We start from the raw sequence: 14,132 nt of genomic DNA on the forward strand, positions 1-14,132 counted from the left end.
GGTGTGTCAAAACGGGACCCAGAGGGGCTAGAGCGGCCACTGCGGGGACCAGGATTGGGCTGGGGAACAGGGAGCAGCTGCTGCAGTGCAGGGATTGGGTTGGGGAGTGGGACCCAGAGGGGCTGGATAAGGCCCAGGTAGGAACCTCAGTAATCTCCTTCCCAGCCTGGAGCCAGCTTCTCTCCTCTCCTGCCCAAGTCTCAGTATCTCCCCCTGCCCCACCTGGCATTAAGGCAAGGACTTAAATTCAATTCTATATAGTTTGGTAGCTAAACCAGCAATAAAACAGGTGTATAACAACAACCTATATCTAGGCGACTTAAAACCAATGTGCTTTCTTATTACCAAATGCAACTGATTAACAAGTGAGCAATTATTAAAAATTAAGAAACTGATGCAACACACAGCAAATACAGCCTTTTATGAATACTACCCCAAAACCAACCAAACTGCAGGAACAAATTATCGGATAGATTGTCCATGGTGTTTTGGTAGGAGTCTGCCGTTCCTAACATTGATCTATAGAAAGTTCAGAAAGGAGTGACTGTTTTCAGTACAGAAGATTGACTGGATACTCACCTCAGCATGAAAATGTACTGACTTGCTGTCAGCCAGCTGTAGGAGAGACGTAAGTTCGACTATCCTTGCCATATAGTGATTTTTTATCAAGTCTTCACGGGACTTATCATCTAGAGCCTGAAGAGTGAGAGCTCATGTGATCAAACAATTAACATGACTTTATCTTTACTAGAACTAAAGCCATAACCTAGATATTTATACAGGAAAAAGTTTTTTTTCTAAGTGGCAAGTTGTCCAAATCGGATAGACTATATATAAAGCATGTAAAATTTGATTGAGCTTGCCACTTCTTAGAGCAGACACATTTATAAAATAAAAGCAGTCTTATCAGATATTGTGCAACACTACTAACTTGAGTCTTCTGAAAAAAAATGCTAAAACTCAAGGTTATATTTTATGTAGAGAGTTGAGCAATGAGTAGAATATACAACAGACAATTTACATTAAAGGATTTCTAGTGAGGATGCAAATCCTTGAGGACTACCTACTGTCCCCTTCTCACCACACAATTATCATCTTGGATTCTCCAGCAAAGATGGAATTCTCAAAGATGGCCAGGACATTAGCAGCCCGTGGACATTAGGAGCCACATTTTCAAAACTGCATGTGCATTTTCAGAAGTTTGATTAAAGAAATCAGACTTTAAATTTTTGCAGAAATGCCACACTTTCCTGTAGACTACAATGAATTACCAGCTTGGGGCAACTGTCATACTACATTTGCTCCCTCTTTCATTTAAGTTTTGAGGTTCACACTAGACAGAGACTTATTTTAAAGAATTCTTATACAGCTAAGTCTAATGGCTTAATATGTCTTTTATAAAGAAACACTCACTGCACTTAAACCCCATCTCATCTTCCAACAGCTTTTACAGTAACCTTACAGTTCATGTTTCAGAGTAGCAGCCGTGTTAGTCTGTATTCGCAAAAAGAAAAGGAGGACTTGTGGCACCTTAGAGATTAACAAATTTATTTGAGCATAAGCTTTCGTGAGCTACAGCTCACTTCATCGGATGCATTCAGTGGAAAAAAACAGTGGGGAGATTTATATACATAGAGAACATGAAACAATGGGTGTTACCATATACACTATAACGAAAGTGATCACTTAAGATGAGCTATTACCAGCAGGAGAACTGGCGGGGGGGGGGGGGAAGGACCTTTTATAGTTATAATCAAGGTGGGCCATTTCCAGCAGTTGACATCTGGGGAACAGTGGGGGGGGGGGGGGGAGAAATAAACATGGGGAAATAGTTTTACTTTGTGTAATGACCCATACACTCCCAGTCTCTATTCAAGCCTAATAGAGATATTAGGCACATTAGGCACATATCACATTGGTAGATGTGCAGGTGAACGAGCCTCTGATCGCGTGGCTGATGTGATTAGGCCCTATGATGGTGTCCCCTGAATACATATCCTTGCAACAAAGCCCGTTGCCAACTGTGTCCACATATGTATTCAGGGGACACCATCATAGGGCCTAATCACATCAGCGCCACTATCAGAGGCTCGTTCACCTGCACATCTACCAATGTGATATATGCCATCATGTGCCAGCAATGCCCCTCTGACATGTACATTGGTCAAACTGGATAGTCTCTATGTAAAAAAAATAAATGGACACAAATCAGATGTCAAGAATTATAACATTCAAAAACCAGTCGGAGAACACTTCAATCTCTCTGGTCACTCGATTACAGACCTAAAAGTTGCAATTCTTCAACAAAAAAACTTCAAAAACAGACTCCAACAAGAGACTGCTGAATTGGAATTAGCAAACTGGATACAATTAACTTAGGCTTGAATAGAGACTGGGAGTGGATGGGTCATTACACAAAGTAAAACTATTTCCCCATGTTTATTTACCCCCCCCTCCTCCTTCCCCCCACTGTTCCCCAGACGGCAACTGCTGGAAATGGCCCACCTTGATTATAACTACAAAAGGTCCCCCGTCCCCCTCCCGCTCTCCTGCTGGTAATAGCTCACCTTAAGTGATCGCTCTCTGTACAGTGTGCATGGTAACACCCATTGTTTCATGTTCTCTATGTATATAAATTTCCCCTCTGTATTTTCCACTGAATGCATCTGATGAAGTGAGCTGTAGCTCACGAAAGCTTATGCTCAAATACATTTGTTAGTCTCTAAGGTGCCACAAGTATGCCTTTTCTTCTTACATTTCATGTCAACGGAATTGCTCTCTGAAGGATCACAGAGAGGGGAAAACATTGCATCTTAGCCCAATGTTCATGCTGTGATAAGAAATGCTAACTTTACTTCTTTAGTACCACTAAAACATAACATTTGGTGTGACTGCCAGTCATGTTTTATATGGTCTAATCACCTGTTGAAATAAAGAATAGTATATTTTTAGGGCACTTAAAATGCATACTAGAGCAGTAAGGAAGAGGTTATCCAGGCAAATTCCCCATAAATTGGACTGAAAGACAAAGGAGAAAGGAAAGGGAAGGAGTTAGGAGAGGCCTATAAATGTGTGGTTTTTTGCTGCTTCAACCCTCCTTTGATTATTAATCAATCTGAGGTTTGGAATCCAGCTCATGTCACTGAAGTACATGAATACAGAGCTACGCTTTCTAAAGCTACAGAGAACTTGATAATTTGAGAGTGTAGCTCACATCTTGTTTAATTCCTTATCTGAACACGTCTGTTGAATAAAACCAGAGCCATAAGCTATTGTCAGAGTTAGATCAAATTGGAGAATGAAGCATGGATTACCACCAATAGGTAAGGCTGCAAGTCTGTCACGGAGGTCACGGATTCTGTGACTTTCTGGGATCTCCGACTTCTGCAGGCTGCTGGTGTGCCTGACTGCAGGGCTGCCTGAGCACCTTGGGTGGCCCTGAGGCCAGCCGCACCGGGCCCCCCAGTAACAGCAGTGGTCCTGGGCCACTCGTCCCCCACCACCAGCGGCATTCCAGGGCCGCTGACACCCTGCCCCCCCCCAAGCACCAGCAGGCACCCCAAACACACGCATGTGCGCACACACACACCCTGGCACCAGCGTGCACCCCAGAGCTGCTCCCTCTCCCCACAGAGCCTCCCAGAATAGCCAAGATTTAGTCATGGACAGAACACCAGGCCATGAATTTTTGTTTATTGTCCATGACTTTTACTAAAAATACCCATGACTAAATCTTAGCCTTACCAATTGGAAATGATGAGTTTTAGATAGTCTTAGGGAAAAGTTATTGCGCAAGAATTCATTCTTACCACATTGTACTAAATTACTCCAGGGGTCTCCAAGTAACTGACAGAGTAACTTGGTTATGCACAAGTTTTAGTACTTTCTGAATTATACATACTATAAATCTTTATTACATATCATTATATGTAATAAACAGTCATAAAGTACCTCTTTGTTGTCAGTAGTCATGGTCAACATTCCAATCTAGAACAAGGGAGAAAATAAAAAACTCAACTGTAAAACAAGACTCCACTCCACTAGGTCACTTTGACACCTAGTTATAAAGAAAAGCAATAAGGTGATTAAATTTTTTAAATTTAAAATCTCAAAGACTGCTACAAGTTATGAGACTTTGCTCATACATGAGCAATTCGTGAGGGTGCAACACTAAACTAACTTTTTAGAAGTAAAATTTTCTAATTAAATTATACCAGAGTACTAGATGCACAGTATTTACTAATATTTCACAGTGAGAATTTACAAATAGTTACAGTATCCAGGATACTTAAGGATTTTTCCCTTCAGTATAGATAAAGGCTAAACCAAATACTTATGGAAACCTTGTGCAGAGTTATGAAGCTAGCTGCTGACTAGCCAAGGAACTAATGAATTTTTTTAATTTTCCTTTACACAGACCAAGGATCAAGCGAAGAATGATCCCACCTAACATTAGCCAATACTACTAGTGAGACTGATTATAATATCTCTCACAATTTATTGCAAGAAATAGACAAATCAAGTTCCACTGTACTAAGCTACTTCCTTAGCGCCTTCTTTAGGTGACAATGAAGTCCATCTTGAATTTCTTAGAACTCCTATTAATATATTTTTTTCTGTGATCTCTCTCATTCAAACAAACTGCCAATGCAATTTGTTGTATGCAGTGTAGTTGTAACTGTCTCGGACCCAGGGTATTAGCGAGACAAGGTGGGTGAAGTCTTTTATTGGACCAACATCTGGTTTCATAATTACTTCACCTTGGAAGTAGTTTCTCTTCTTCCTACTCACTAAGTACTCCATATACAACCATTTTTAAAGTAACATGAAACCACGTTTTCCTCTGCAGCACACAAAATTCTAGGTTTCCTTTTTCACTTCAGTCTGCTTCTGTGTTGTATCCATGACTGAGTCTGTCCACAACTGTAAAGTGGAAATTTGTTAAATTTGTTATTTCTACTGTTAACAAGGCTGACATGCTGGATGAGACTGCTGTGGTAGGTAGGTGGTGAAAATGAAATGAAGAAGTCTATTGATGAATATTTATCACCCAACTCTCCAATAGCAATTATTTCAATTGTCAGCTACTGTTTCCTAATGACGAGAGTTAAACATTGCAGAAATGAGTATTTCTAAACTGTTCCCCTTTACCCACTGAGCTAAGTGTTCAAAAGCTGGCATGAGCACAGATAGGCTTATTCTAGGGTGCAAATGCAGTTTAGGAACATACTTTACACAGATGAGGCTGAAGGACAGGGAAAACCAGTGAAACTTGGAGACAGCTATGGAAAGGTAATGAATGCAGAGCTTCTTCCATTTGGGCACAACACAGAGCATGCATCTGCTTAACTTTTTTTAGGGTAACTTTTAAGCCTACTTGTTTGTCCTCTCTTCTATTTTGCAGAGCCCTAGCATCTTGGAGGTTGTTCTCTTGTTGCTTTCCCCATAGTTCTGTCCCAATAAAGATGCACCAGGCCTCCATATCAGATTCCAGAGGATGTTCCTAATTGTTACTTTCTGCTTTTAAACATCTTCTTTAACCCATGCTAGCCCAGCTACGTAGGAAAGGTTCTTTCTGGCAAAGATAAAGATGGAACTTCTAGAGCCAATGACACACCTTTAAAGAAACTAGAAGGCTCACAGAAATGTTCCCAGAAGCTACAGGCCAAACAAAACTGTGCCTGGAATATATACACATTTACTTATTGTCAGCATCACATGTCAAAATGTGTGTTTTAAAGGTCATCAAGTTTTAACTTTTTGAACCTCAAACTGTCATTAAATAAATTTTCCATCCCATCATGACACCCTTCAATTTCCCACAACTGAATTTAAATTGATAAAAATGGTTTAAAGAAAGTCAACTGATCTTATAAATTATATTAAAAAAAACCCTGGAATTCTGCCAAGCCTACTTATCACACATGCTTTATGGGTCTTCATCTTCAAGTAAGTAGTATATCAGTAAAATGCTAGGGCATCCCCCAGAAGTAGCATGCAACCACTTTGCCCAACGGCTGTGGAAAATGGGAAAAGGCTACAGCATTCTGGGCTCACGGGGCTAAAGAAGCAAGCCCAAGATTTACATATGGCTTCTTTAGATGCGGGAATAAGGAATGTGAAATCAAGAGAAGCAGCTGAGACACTGAAAAGAAGAAGAGTGCACATTGCTTGTATCCAAGAGACAAAATGGAGAGGGTCGAAAGGAAGAGTGACCAGCTAATAAAAGTTAGAATAAATATTTAATGTTATATGTGGATGTGTGCCACAGGTCAGTTTTATGATTGAGGAAAAGGAGGAATTCCAGATCAAGATGGACCAAATAAATGAAATACCACAAGCTGAGTATTTGATTATCGGAGCAGATCTCAACAGACATGGGGGAGAACACAGTGAAGGCTATGACAACCATCACAGAGGATGAGGCTTTGGAACCACAAATGAAGCTGCTGAGGATACCTCAGGTTTAGCCAGAATCCATGGCCTGATTGTCAAGAGAGAGGGAGACTTAATTACATAGAGAAGCGGTGCCAACAAGTACCAGATCAAATCACTTCCTGACTAAAGGAAGAGATCTTTTATTATATATATAATTTAAATACCCCAGTTCAGTGTTGGGCCATGATAGGAATGTGGATGCAGATGTTGGAAGCCACATGAAGAGTGCTTGGTATAAATGGACCAAGTTGACAGGAATTCTCTGCAGTAGGAATTTTGTAAGTAAATTAAAGGCCAAAGCGTATAAGATTATGATTAGGCCAGCCCTGAAGCATGGGTCAGAATGCTGGCCAATGAGGAAGAGAAAAACTACTTTACACTGCCAAAATGAGAATACTCAGATGGACGCAGAGCAAGACAAGAGCTGATAGGGTACGCAATAAAATGGTACAAGCAGTGATGCAGGTAGCCACCATTGTGGAAAAGGTCAGGGAGTATTGACTGAGATAGCTATATCATGTGAGATGTTTGCCAGAGAGTACAACAGCTAGTAGTTATGGGACAAAGACCACAAGGAAGACTTAGAAAAAGGTGGCTCAAGACACTGAAGGAGAACATGAGAAAGGTTAATTTCAGCTTGGAAGACACTTGACAAGAATGCTTGGAGATAAAGAACACGAGCCACCGACACTGAACAACAGGACACGCCAAAGGCAAAGAAAGTTAATTCTGTTATAAGCTATAACTGTTATAAGTAATCACAGATCCACGTTATTCAATATAACAAATATACATCATCAGTTCAAGGAAGCTATCCTAGTTACAATTTATTAGCAGATCATGAATTTGATATATTACAGGTTAAGCAGCATTTGTATCTTCCAACTATGCTTAAGTAGTCTAAAAATATTGTCTGTAAGAGAAATGTAAATATTTCAGGACAACTCTAAGTAAGTTACCTGTTGCAGGATATCAGCTCTCTAAAAATCAGAATCAAAAGTATACAAAGTCAGTTCTTTACATCTCCTGCCAATGTGACTTTTGTGGACCTATAAGTAATATTAATGAAGTTGCAGAACAAGACAGGTGTGTCTAAAAAAACCAAAAATACAAAAAACAATCACTAAGGTCTCCACTCTGCAGGAGACATCACCTGTCAACTTGATTTGGACTCAAAACTGCTTTAAATTTAATTTAGATGATTTCATAATTAAAACCTCCAATGATATTGTTTCATTGATCAAACATTACCACACACTGAGAAATAAAAGGATCTGAGGAAAAAGTCACTTACCAGACTCATTCTTTTAACAGGCTCCCTTGAAGTCTTTTTTATGGCTTCTTCCTTCTCTTGTTCAGCTGCATTCAGCAGAACAGAATTTTCTGGCATAGGCTCAATCAACTGTCCACTAAGTGAGCTCTTTAGCTTTTGGTTTTCTTTCTCTAACTTAATTTTGGCTAGCTGGGCCTCAAGCATCCAATGTTCCTTTTCCTGCTCCAGTTTTGCAATCTTCTCCAAACTTTGCTGGACCTTAAGGAAAAGTTAACAGTGTTTGAACTGTAGAATGTGAAGTGTTGGGAATTAAATTAAGAATTACCCGAAGACATATGGTCTAAGTAAACGAATGAGATTAGATGGTACAGCAGGTTAATGCCTAAAGGCCCAAAGTTTTAGGTTTAATATGCTTAGGTCACAAGTAGAATGTGTTTAATTGTTTCAACTGGTCCCTACTGGATAAATGTTCACATCACAATATTTGGCACAATTGGCAATCTTCTATTAAGGGGGATCCAGGGCTAGAATAGCAGAGTAGTTGTAGGTCAGGATTAGAAGAACTGTGTGTGGAAATTTGAACAGCAGCATGCCTGGCTCCAGCCAGCCATTTCACAGCTTTAAGATTTGCGAGCTGATAACAAATGTTGCAAAAATAAAGGCAATAAACAAAATACAAATTAAATTTATGGGCTGCAATCCCTCAAGAGCCATAGAAAAATATTTAGTCTTGGAAAATTCCACATACATTTCATTTAAACGCCTCTTCCCTAGTACACTCTAAACAAGATCTTTTCCATTTGTTAAAAGCTCATTAACAACCCACAGATTTCTCTGAACTGATCAGGTAGTTAATATCTAGAGCAGGTGTTCTCAAACTTCATTGCACCACGACCCCCTTCTGACAACAAAAATTACTACAAGACCCCAGGAGTGGGGACCGAAGCCTGAGCCTGCCTGAGCCCCGGTGCCCCAGGCCAGGGGGCCAAAGCTGTACACTAAGGGGTTCAGCCCTGGGGAAGGGGGACTGTAACCTGAGCCTCACCTTCAAGGGCTGAAACCAAAACCTGAGCCCTGCCACCCAGGGCTTCAGCCCCAGCAAGTGTAACACCAGCCATGGCAACTCCATTAAAATGGGGTCGCGACCCACTTTGGGGTCCTGACCCACAGTTTGAGAACTGTTGATCTAATGTGGTTAGCCTCTGCTTTAGCTTGGCCCCAGTCTATCCAAACTAGCCACTACCTAATCCCTAAAGTTTGACATATACTCAGCATATGGATCTCAAGAGAACAAATTAAACTTTGTTTAGCTTCCTCTTCTCCCAGCTTACAGATCCTCTATGACACTTCATAATTCATTTTTTCCTGCTAGTGACCATTTAAGATGCATAGAATGCATATTTTAAATTCCAAGTAATCAAATAGTAGATGGAATTAAGAATCCCTGCAGATAAATATACTTTTACATAATCTTACCTCCTGAATGCAGGAATACAGTAAGAATGGTAATGCCAGATCAAACACACCATACATCTGAGAATAAGAGCTAAACACACATTTGTGAACTGAAGGAGGACACAGTTGACTGGAAAGTAAAGTTATGAGAAATAGTACAATGTCCAAAATATCATTTATTTAAAAAACAGAGAGCAAGAAATGACCAAATTGAACAGGAAATGCTAAACACATACTAGACGAAATTGCATACATTTTGCGTTTCTTGCCAAATTAAGTATTCTGTAAAAAATAATCTGATCTCATGTTTACAATGGAAAATTAGCATAATGCTGCCGTTGAAGTGGCCTATCCTAAAGTATTGTGTTATGGGAAAGAAAACTCCACTCTTTCTGGATACTGTTTGGCCGTAATACAGAAACCTACTGTTCACTGTAAAGTGAACAAATGGGAAATCTACAATCCAATCTGAAGTCTCAAACTGAGGAGGGACATTTGTTTTATCAAGTAACAACCCCTCTGATAATTTCTTGCATAACAGTGCAGCGTATCATTCTGAGGAATAAGGTACTCATCCTGAATCAAAGTATTGTACAGCTCTTTATTTACTTTGTCAAATGGGTTTCAGTATTTGGTGTGCAATGACAACATTCTAATTAAAAATGTAACTTCAGGTGGGTGATAAGTAATTAGGTTGTCTCATCAGTTCTTCCTTCTCAGAAGCGCACGCAAACTTCATTTTAGTGACCAGGCACAAGTTTCCATCTTTGTAGTTTGTGCTAGGCTCAAACCAAATCAAATTCCCTTTTCCATCCCACATCTATAATTCCAGAATTCTCTTTACTAAGAGGTTACGACTGTCTTCCTACTACAGGAATGTGAACTAGACATTCAAATGAAGAAGGCTCAAGACAAGTTCTCCCTAATAAGAACAGATTTTATACATCAGCTTGCAACTAATTACAGAAATGGTGAAGCAAGTATAATCTGTTAGTGTTTACAGATAAAAAAATGAAATTTTAGATGTATTTATAACGGACTAATTTGAGTTAGTCTGTGTGACCTTTAGACATAACACTTTTTTCTAATAAAAACAGTGTGCAAACACATATTTGTCAACATATATACAAGAATACCTGCTGTGCAAGACCTTCTCTACTTTCTGTGGAACTCAGAAGAACTCTGCGATTGGCCAAAGCCTCTTCATAAGGCACTGAATCCGAACAGGGCTATAGCCAAAGAAACAGCAAAAACTTTCACAGTAAATCAGGTTATATATTTTCCATGTTCTTTTCTTGTTCTCCTCCTCCCTGCCTCCCCACTGTCCTTAGAATCATCACAGAATATCAGGGTTGGAAGGGACCTCAGGAGGTCATCTAGTCCAACCCCCTGCTCAAAGCAGGACCAATCCCCAACTAAATTATCCCAGCCAGGGCTTTGTCAAGCCTGACCTTAAAAACCTCCAAGGAAGGAGATTCCACCACCTCCCTAGGTAACCCATTCCAGTGCTTCATCACCCTCCTAGTGAAAAAGCTTTTCTTAATACCCAACCTAAACCACCTCCACTGGAACTTGAGACCGTTACTCCTTGTTCTATCATCTGAGACCACTGAGAATAGGATAGATCCCTCCTCTTTGGAACCCCCTTTCAGGTAGTTGAAAGCAGCTATCAAATCCCCCCACCTTGCTAAAAATAAGGTGAAGAGTTCTGCTTCGCATGTTTAAAATTTCTTTCATTTGGTTTCCCTATCTGCTAATACAAACCACTTGGGTCTCCAAGGAAGGCAAGATGATTAGTACAGTACACATGCCACTTAGGACATGTCTGAAGTCTGCTTAACTGGGACATCCCGCAAGGAATCAATGTAAGCTTTTTTGGGAGATTCAGTGGTGCTTGAATCTTTTTGTTTAGCAGGGTTCATTATTTGCAAAAAGAAAAGGAGTACTTGTGGCACCTTAGAGACTAACACATTTATTTGAGCATAAGCTTTCGTGAGCTACAGCTCACTTCATCGGATGCATACTGTGGAAAGTGTAGAAGATCTTTTTATACACACAAAGCATGAAAAAATACCTCCCCCCACCCCACTCTCTCCTGCTGGTACACATTGTGTCATACACATTGTAAGTCTCCTTACAATGTGTATGACACAATGTGTACCAGCAGGAGAGAGTGGGGTGGGGGGAGGTATTTTTTCATGCTTTGTGTGTATAAAAAGATCTTCTACACTTTCCACAGTATGCATCCGATGAAGTGAGCTGTAGCTCACGAAAGCTTATGCTCAAATAAATGTGTTAGTCTCTAAGGTGCCACAAGTACTCCTTTTCTTTTTGCGAATACAGACTAACACGGCTGTTACTCTGAAACCTGTCATTATTTGCAAAGCACTTTTTCATCCTTATATACAAATTTTGTGTTTCCACTTTATACTGTTTTTGTCAGTTTCCCTCTCTACTGTATTTCTTTGAAGGGACTGGCAATGGTTAAACTTCACATTCCACATGTATGTTCCTGGCTAGTCATATGGAAAGAACAAACCACATACACAGGTGGGCTACCTTTCTAGCAGCCTTGCAGCTGATCCTACTGGTGAAACTGGGCAAACAGTTAAGATCAGAACTTGCTCTCAACCCAGGGTGGTCTGCCACCCGCACCCATCAGACAACAGCATTACAGTAGAATCTCAGCATTACGAACACCTTGGGAATGGAGGTTGTTCGTAACTCTGAAATGTTCGTAACTCTGAACAAAACATTATGGTTGTTCTTTCAAAAGTTTACAACTGAACATTGACTTAATACAGCTTTGAAACTTTACTATGCAGAAGAAAAATGCTTTCCCTTTATTTTATTTTTTTAGCAGTTTATGTTTAACACAGTAGTGTATTGTATTTGCTTTTTTATTATTTTTGGTCTCTGATGCTGCTCAGTTGTGTACTTCCAGTTCCAAATGAGATTGGCCAGTTCATAACGCTGGAGTTTGCAACTCTGAGGTTCTACTGTAATATTAAAATGGTTCTGACAACCATTAATTCTTGTTTCATGGGGGAGGAAAGTCCATTCCATATGGCATCCTGATTAAGAGGATTCTATTGTCTAAGGTAACTGAATTAGACACTATCCTTTGCCTTCTCTCCTTGAATGTAAATGTTAGCTGAACACACACACCTTCTTTAAAGATTTCATGTAGGCAACTGCTTTCTTCTTGTACTGGAGCATACATTCAGCTGATAGAGGGCTCATGAACTCTGTCCCTCCCTTAGGCCCATAGCTCAATGAAGCAGTGAAGTGGTCTAAGTTGTTGCTAAAGAATGAGGCAATCTAGACAGGTCAAGAAAGATTTTTTACTTTAAATAAAAAACAAAAATGGCAGAAACAACAAAAGAGCTACTTCAAAAGAGAAAACAGTCATGGAACTGAAGTTCATAGTAAAATTGCAAGTACAAATTTATTAGGGGCTTTACAAAACTTACATATTGCACAGGCATGAACTAAACAAAGATCATTCGCAATTGTGCCTGCTCCCCTATTAAGCATGTATCTTTGGCAGTACTGCGATGTATCACAACATTAGCAAACTAATATGCAAATAGCTTTTTAAAAATGGATCTAGAAATTTTAGAATATATCAGATCTTTACAAGAACTGTCAAGCAATTAAAAAATTAATCGCAATTAATCGCACCGTTAAACAATAAAAATACAATTTATTTAAATATTATGGATTTTTTTACATTTTTGAATATATTGATTTTAATTACATAGAATACAAAGTGTACAGTGCTCAATTTATATTTATTTTTTATTACAAGTATTCGCACTGTAAAAAAAATAGTATTTTTCAATTCACCTAATACAAGTACTGTAATGCAATCTCTATCATGAAAGTTGAACTTACAAATGTAGAATTATGTACAAAAAACTGCATTCAAAAATAAAACAATGTAAAATTTTAGAGCCTGCAAATTCACTCAGTCCTACTTCTTGTTCAGCCAATTGCTCAGACAAACAAGTTTGTTTACATTTGCAGGAGACAATGCTGCCCGTTTCTTGTTTACAATTTCACCAGAAAGAGAGAACAGGCGTTGTAGCTGGCGTTGCAAGATATTTACGTGCCAGATGCACTAAAGATTCATATGTATCTTCATCTTCAACCATTAGTCCAGAGGACATGCTGATGATGGATTCTGCTTGATAACAATCCCAAGCAGTGCGGACTGACGTGTTCAATTTCATTATTTGAGTCAGATGCCACCAGCAGAAGGTTGATTTTCTTTTTTGGAGGTTCAGGTTCTGTAGTTTCTGCATTGGAGCGTTGCTCTTTTAAGACTTCTGAAATCCTGCTCTATACCTCATCCCTCAGGTTTTGGAAGAGGCTTCAGATTCTTAAACCTTGGGTCAAGAGCTGTAGCTATCTTTCATAATCTCACATTAGTACCTTCTTTGCTTTTTGTGAAATCTGCAGTGAAAGTGTTCTTAAAATGAACATGCGCTGGGTCATCAACCAAGATTGCTATAACATGAAATATACGGCAGAATGTGAGTAAAACCAGAGCACACATACAATTCTGCCCCAAGGAGTTCAGTCACAAATTTAATTAATTAACCGATTTTTTTCTTAATAAGTGTCATCAGCATCGAAGTACGGCCTCTGGAATGGTGGCTAGAGCATGAATGGGCACACAAATGTTTAGCATATTAGCACGTAGTGTGATGGGGCAAGGCCAGATGGCTATGGAAAAGTAGTGGGAGATAGATATATTAGCTCCAGGCTAAACAAATCCCTGGTACCAGGATAAGTGAAATGGCAGCTGCTCCAGGTCAATTAAGACACCTGGGGCCAATTAAGAACTTTCCAGAAGGCAGGGAGAAGGCTAGGTTGATTGGGACACCTGAAGCCATTCAGGGGCTGGCTGAAACTAGTTAAAAGCCTCCCAGTTAGTCAGGTGGGTGTGCATGTCAGGAGC

At 39.6% G+C, this 14,132-nt stretch overlaps 1 protein-coding gene across 6 annotated transcripts in view; it reads right to left on the reverse strand.

Annotated features, from left to right (window-relative positions):
- PPP1R21 (protein phosphatase 1 regulatory subunit 21) overlaps nt 1–14,132 on the reverse strand; it is a 69,662-nt gene that overhangs the window by 8,317 nt on the left and 47,213 nt on the right. For all 6 annotated transcript variants that reach the window (XR_007355646.2, XM_048842948.2, XM_048842949.2 and 3 more), the window contains exons 15-19: nt 12,335–12,487; nt 10,303–10,395; nt 7,733–7,969; nt 3,952–3,987; nt 580–696 (exon numbers count right to left, since the gene is read on the reverse strand). Coding sequence is in view for 5 of the 6 variants with exons in the window: in XM_048842948.2 (XP_048698905.2) it covers nt 580–696; nt 3,952–3,987; nt 7,733–7,969; nt 10,303–10,395; nt 12,335–12,487 (636 nt within the window). In the remaining variant the exon portion in view is untranslated. The remainder of the gene's footprint in view (nt 1–579; nt 697–3,951; nt 3,988–7,732; nt 7,970–10,302; nt 10,396–12,334; nt 12,488–14,132) is intronic.

The sequence above is a fragment of the Caretta caretta genome, chromosome 3 (assembly GCF_965140235.1).
Source record: "Caretta caretta isolate rCarCar2 chromosome 3, rCarCar1.hap1, whole genome shotgun sequence".
NCBI lineage: Eukaryota > Metazoa > Chordata > Testudines > Cheloniidae > Caretta > Caretta caretta.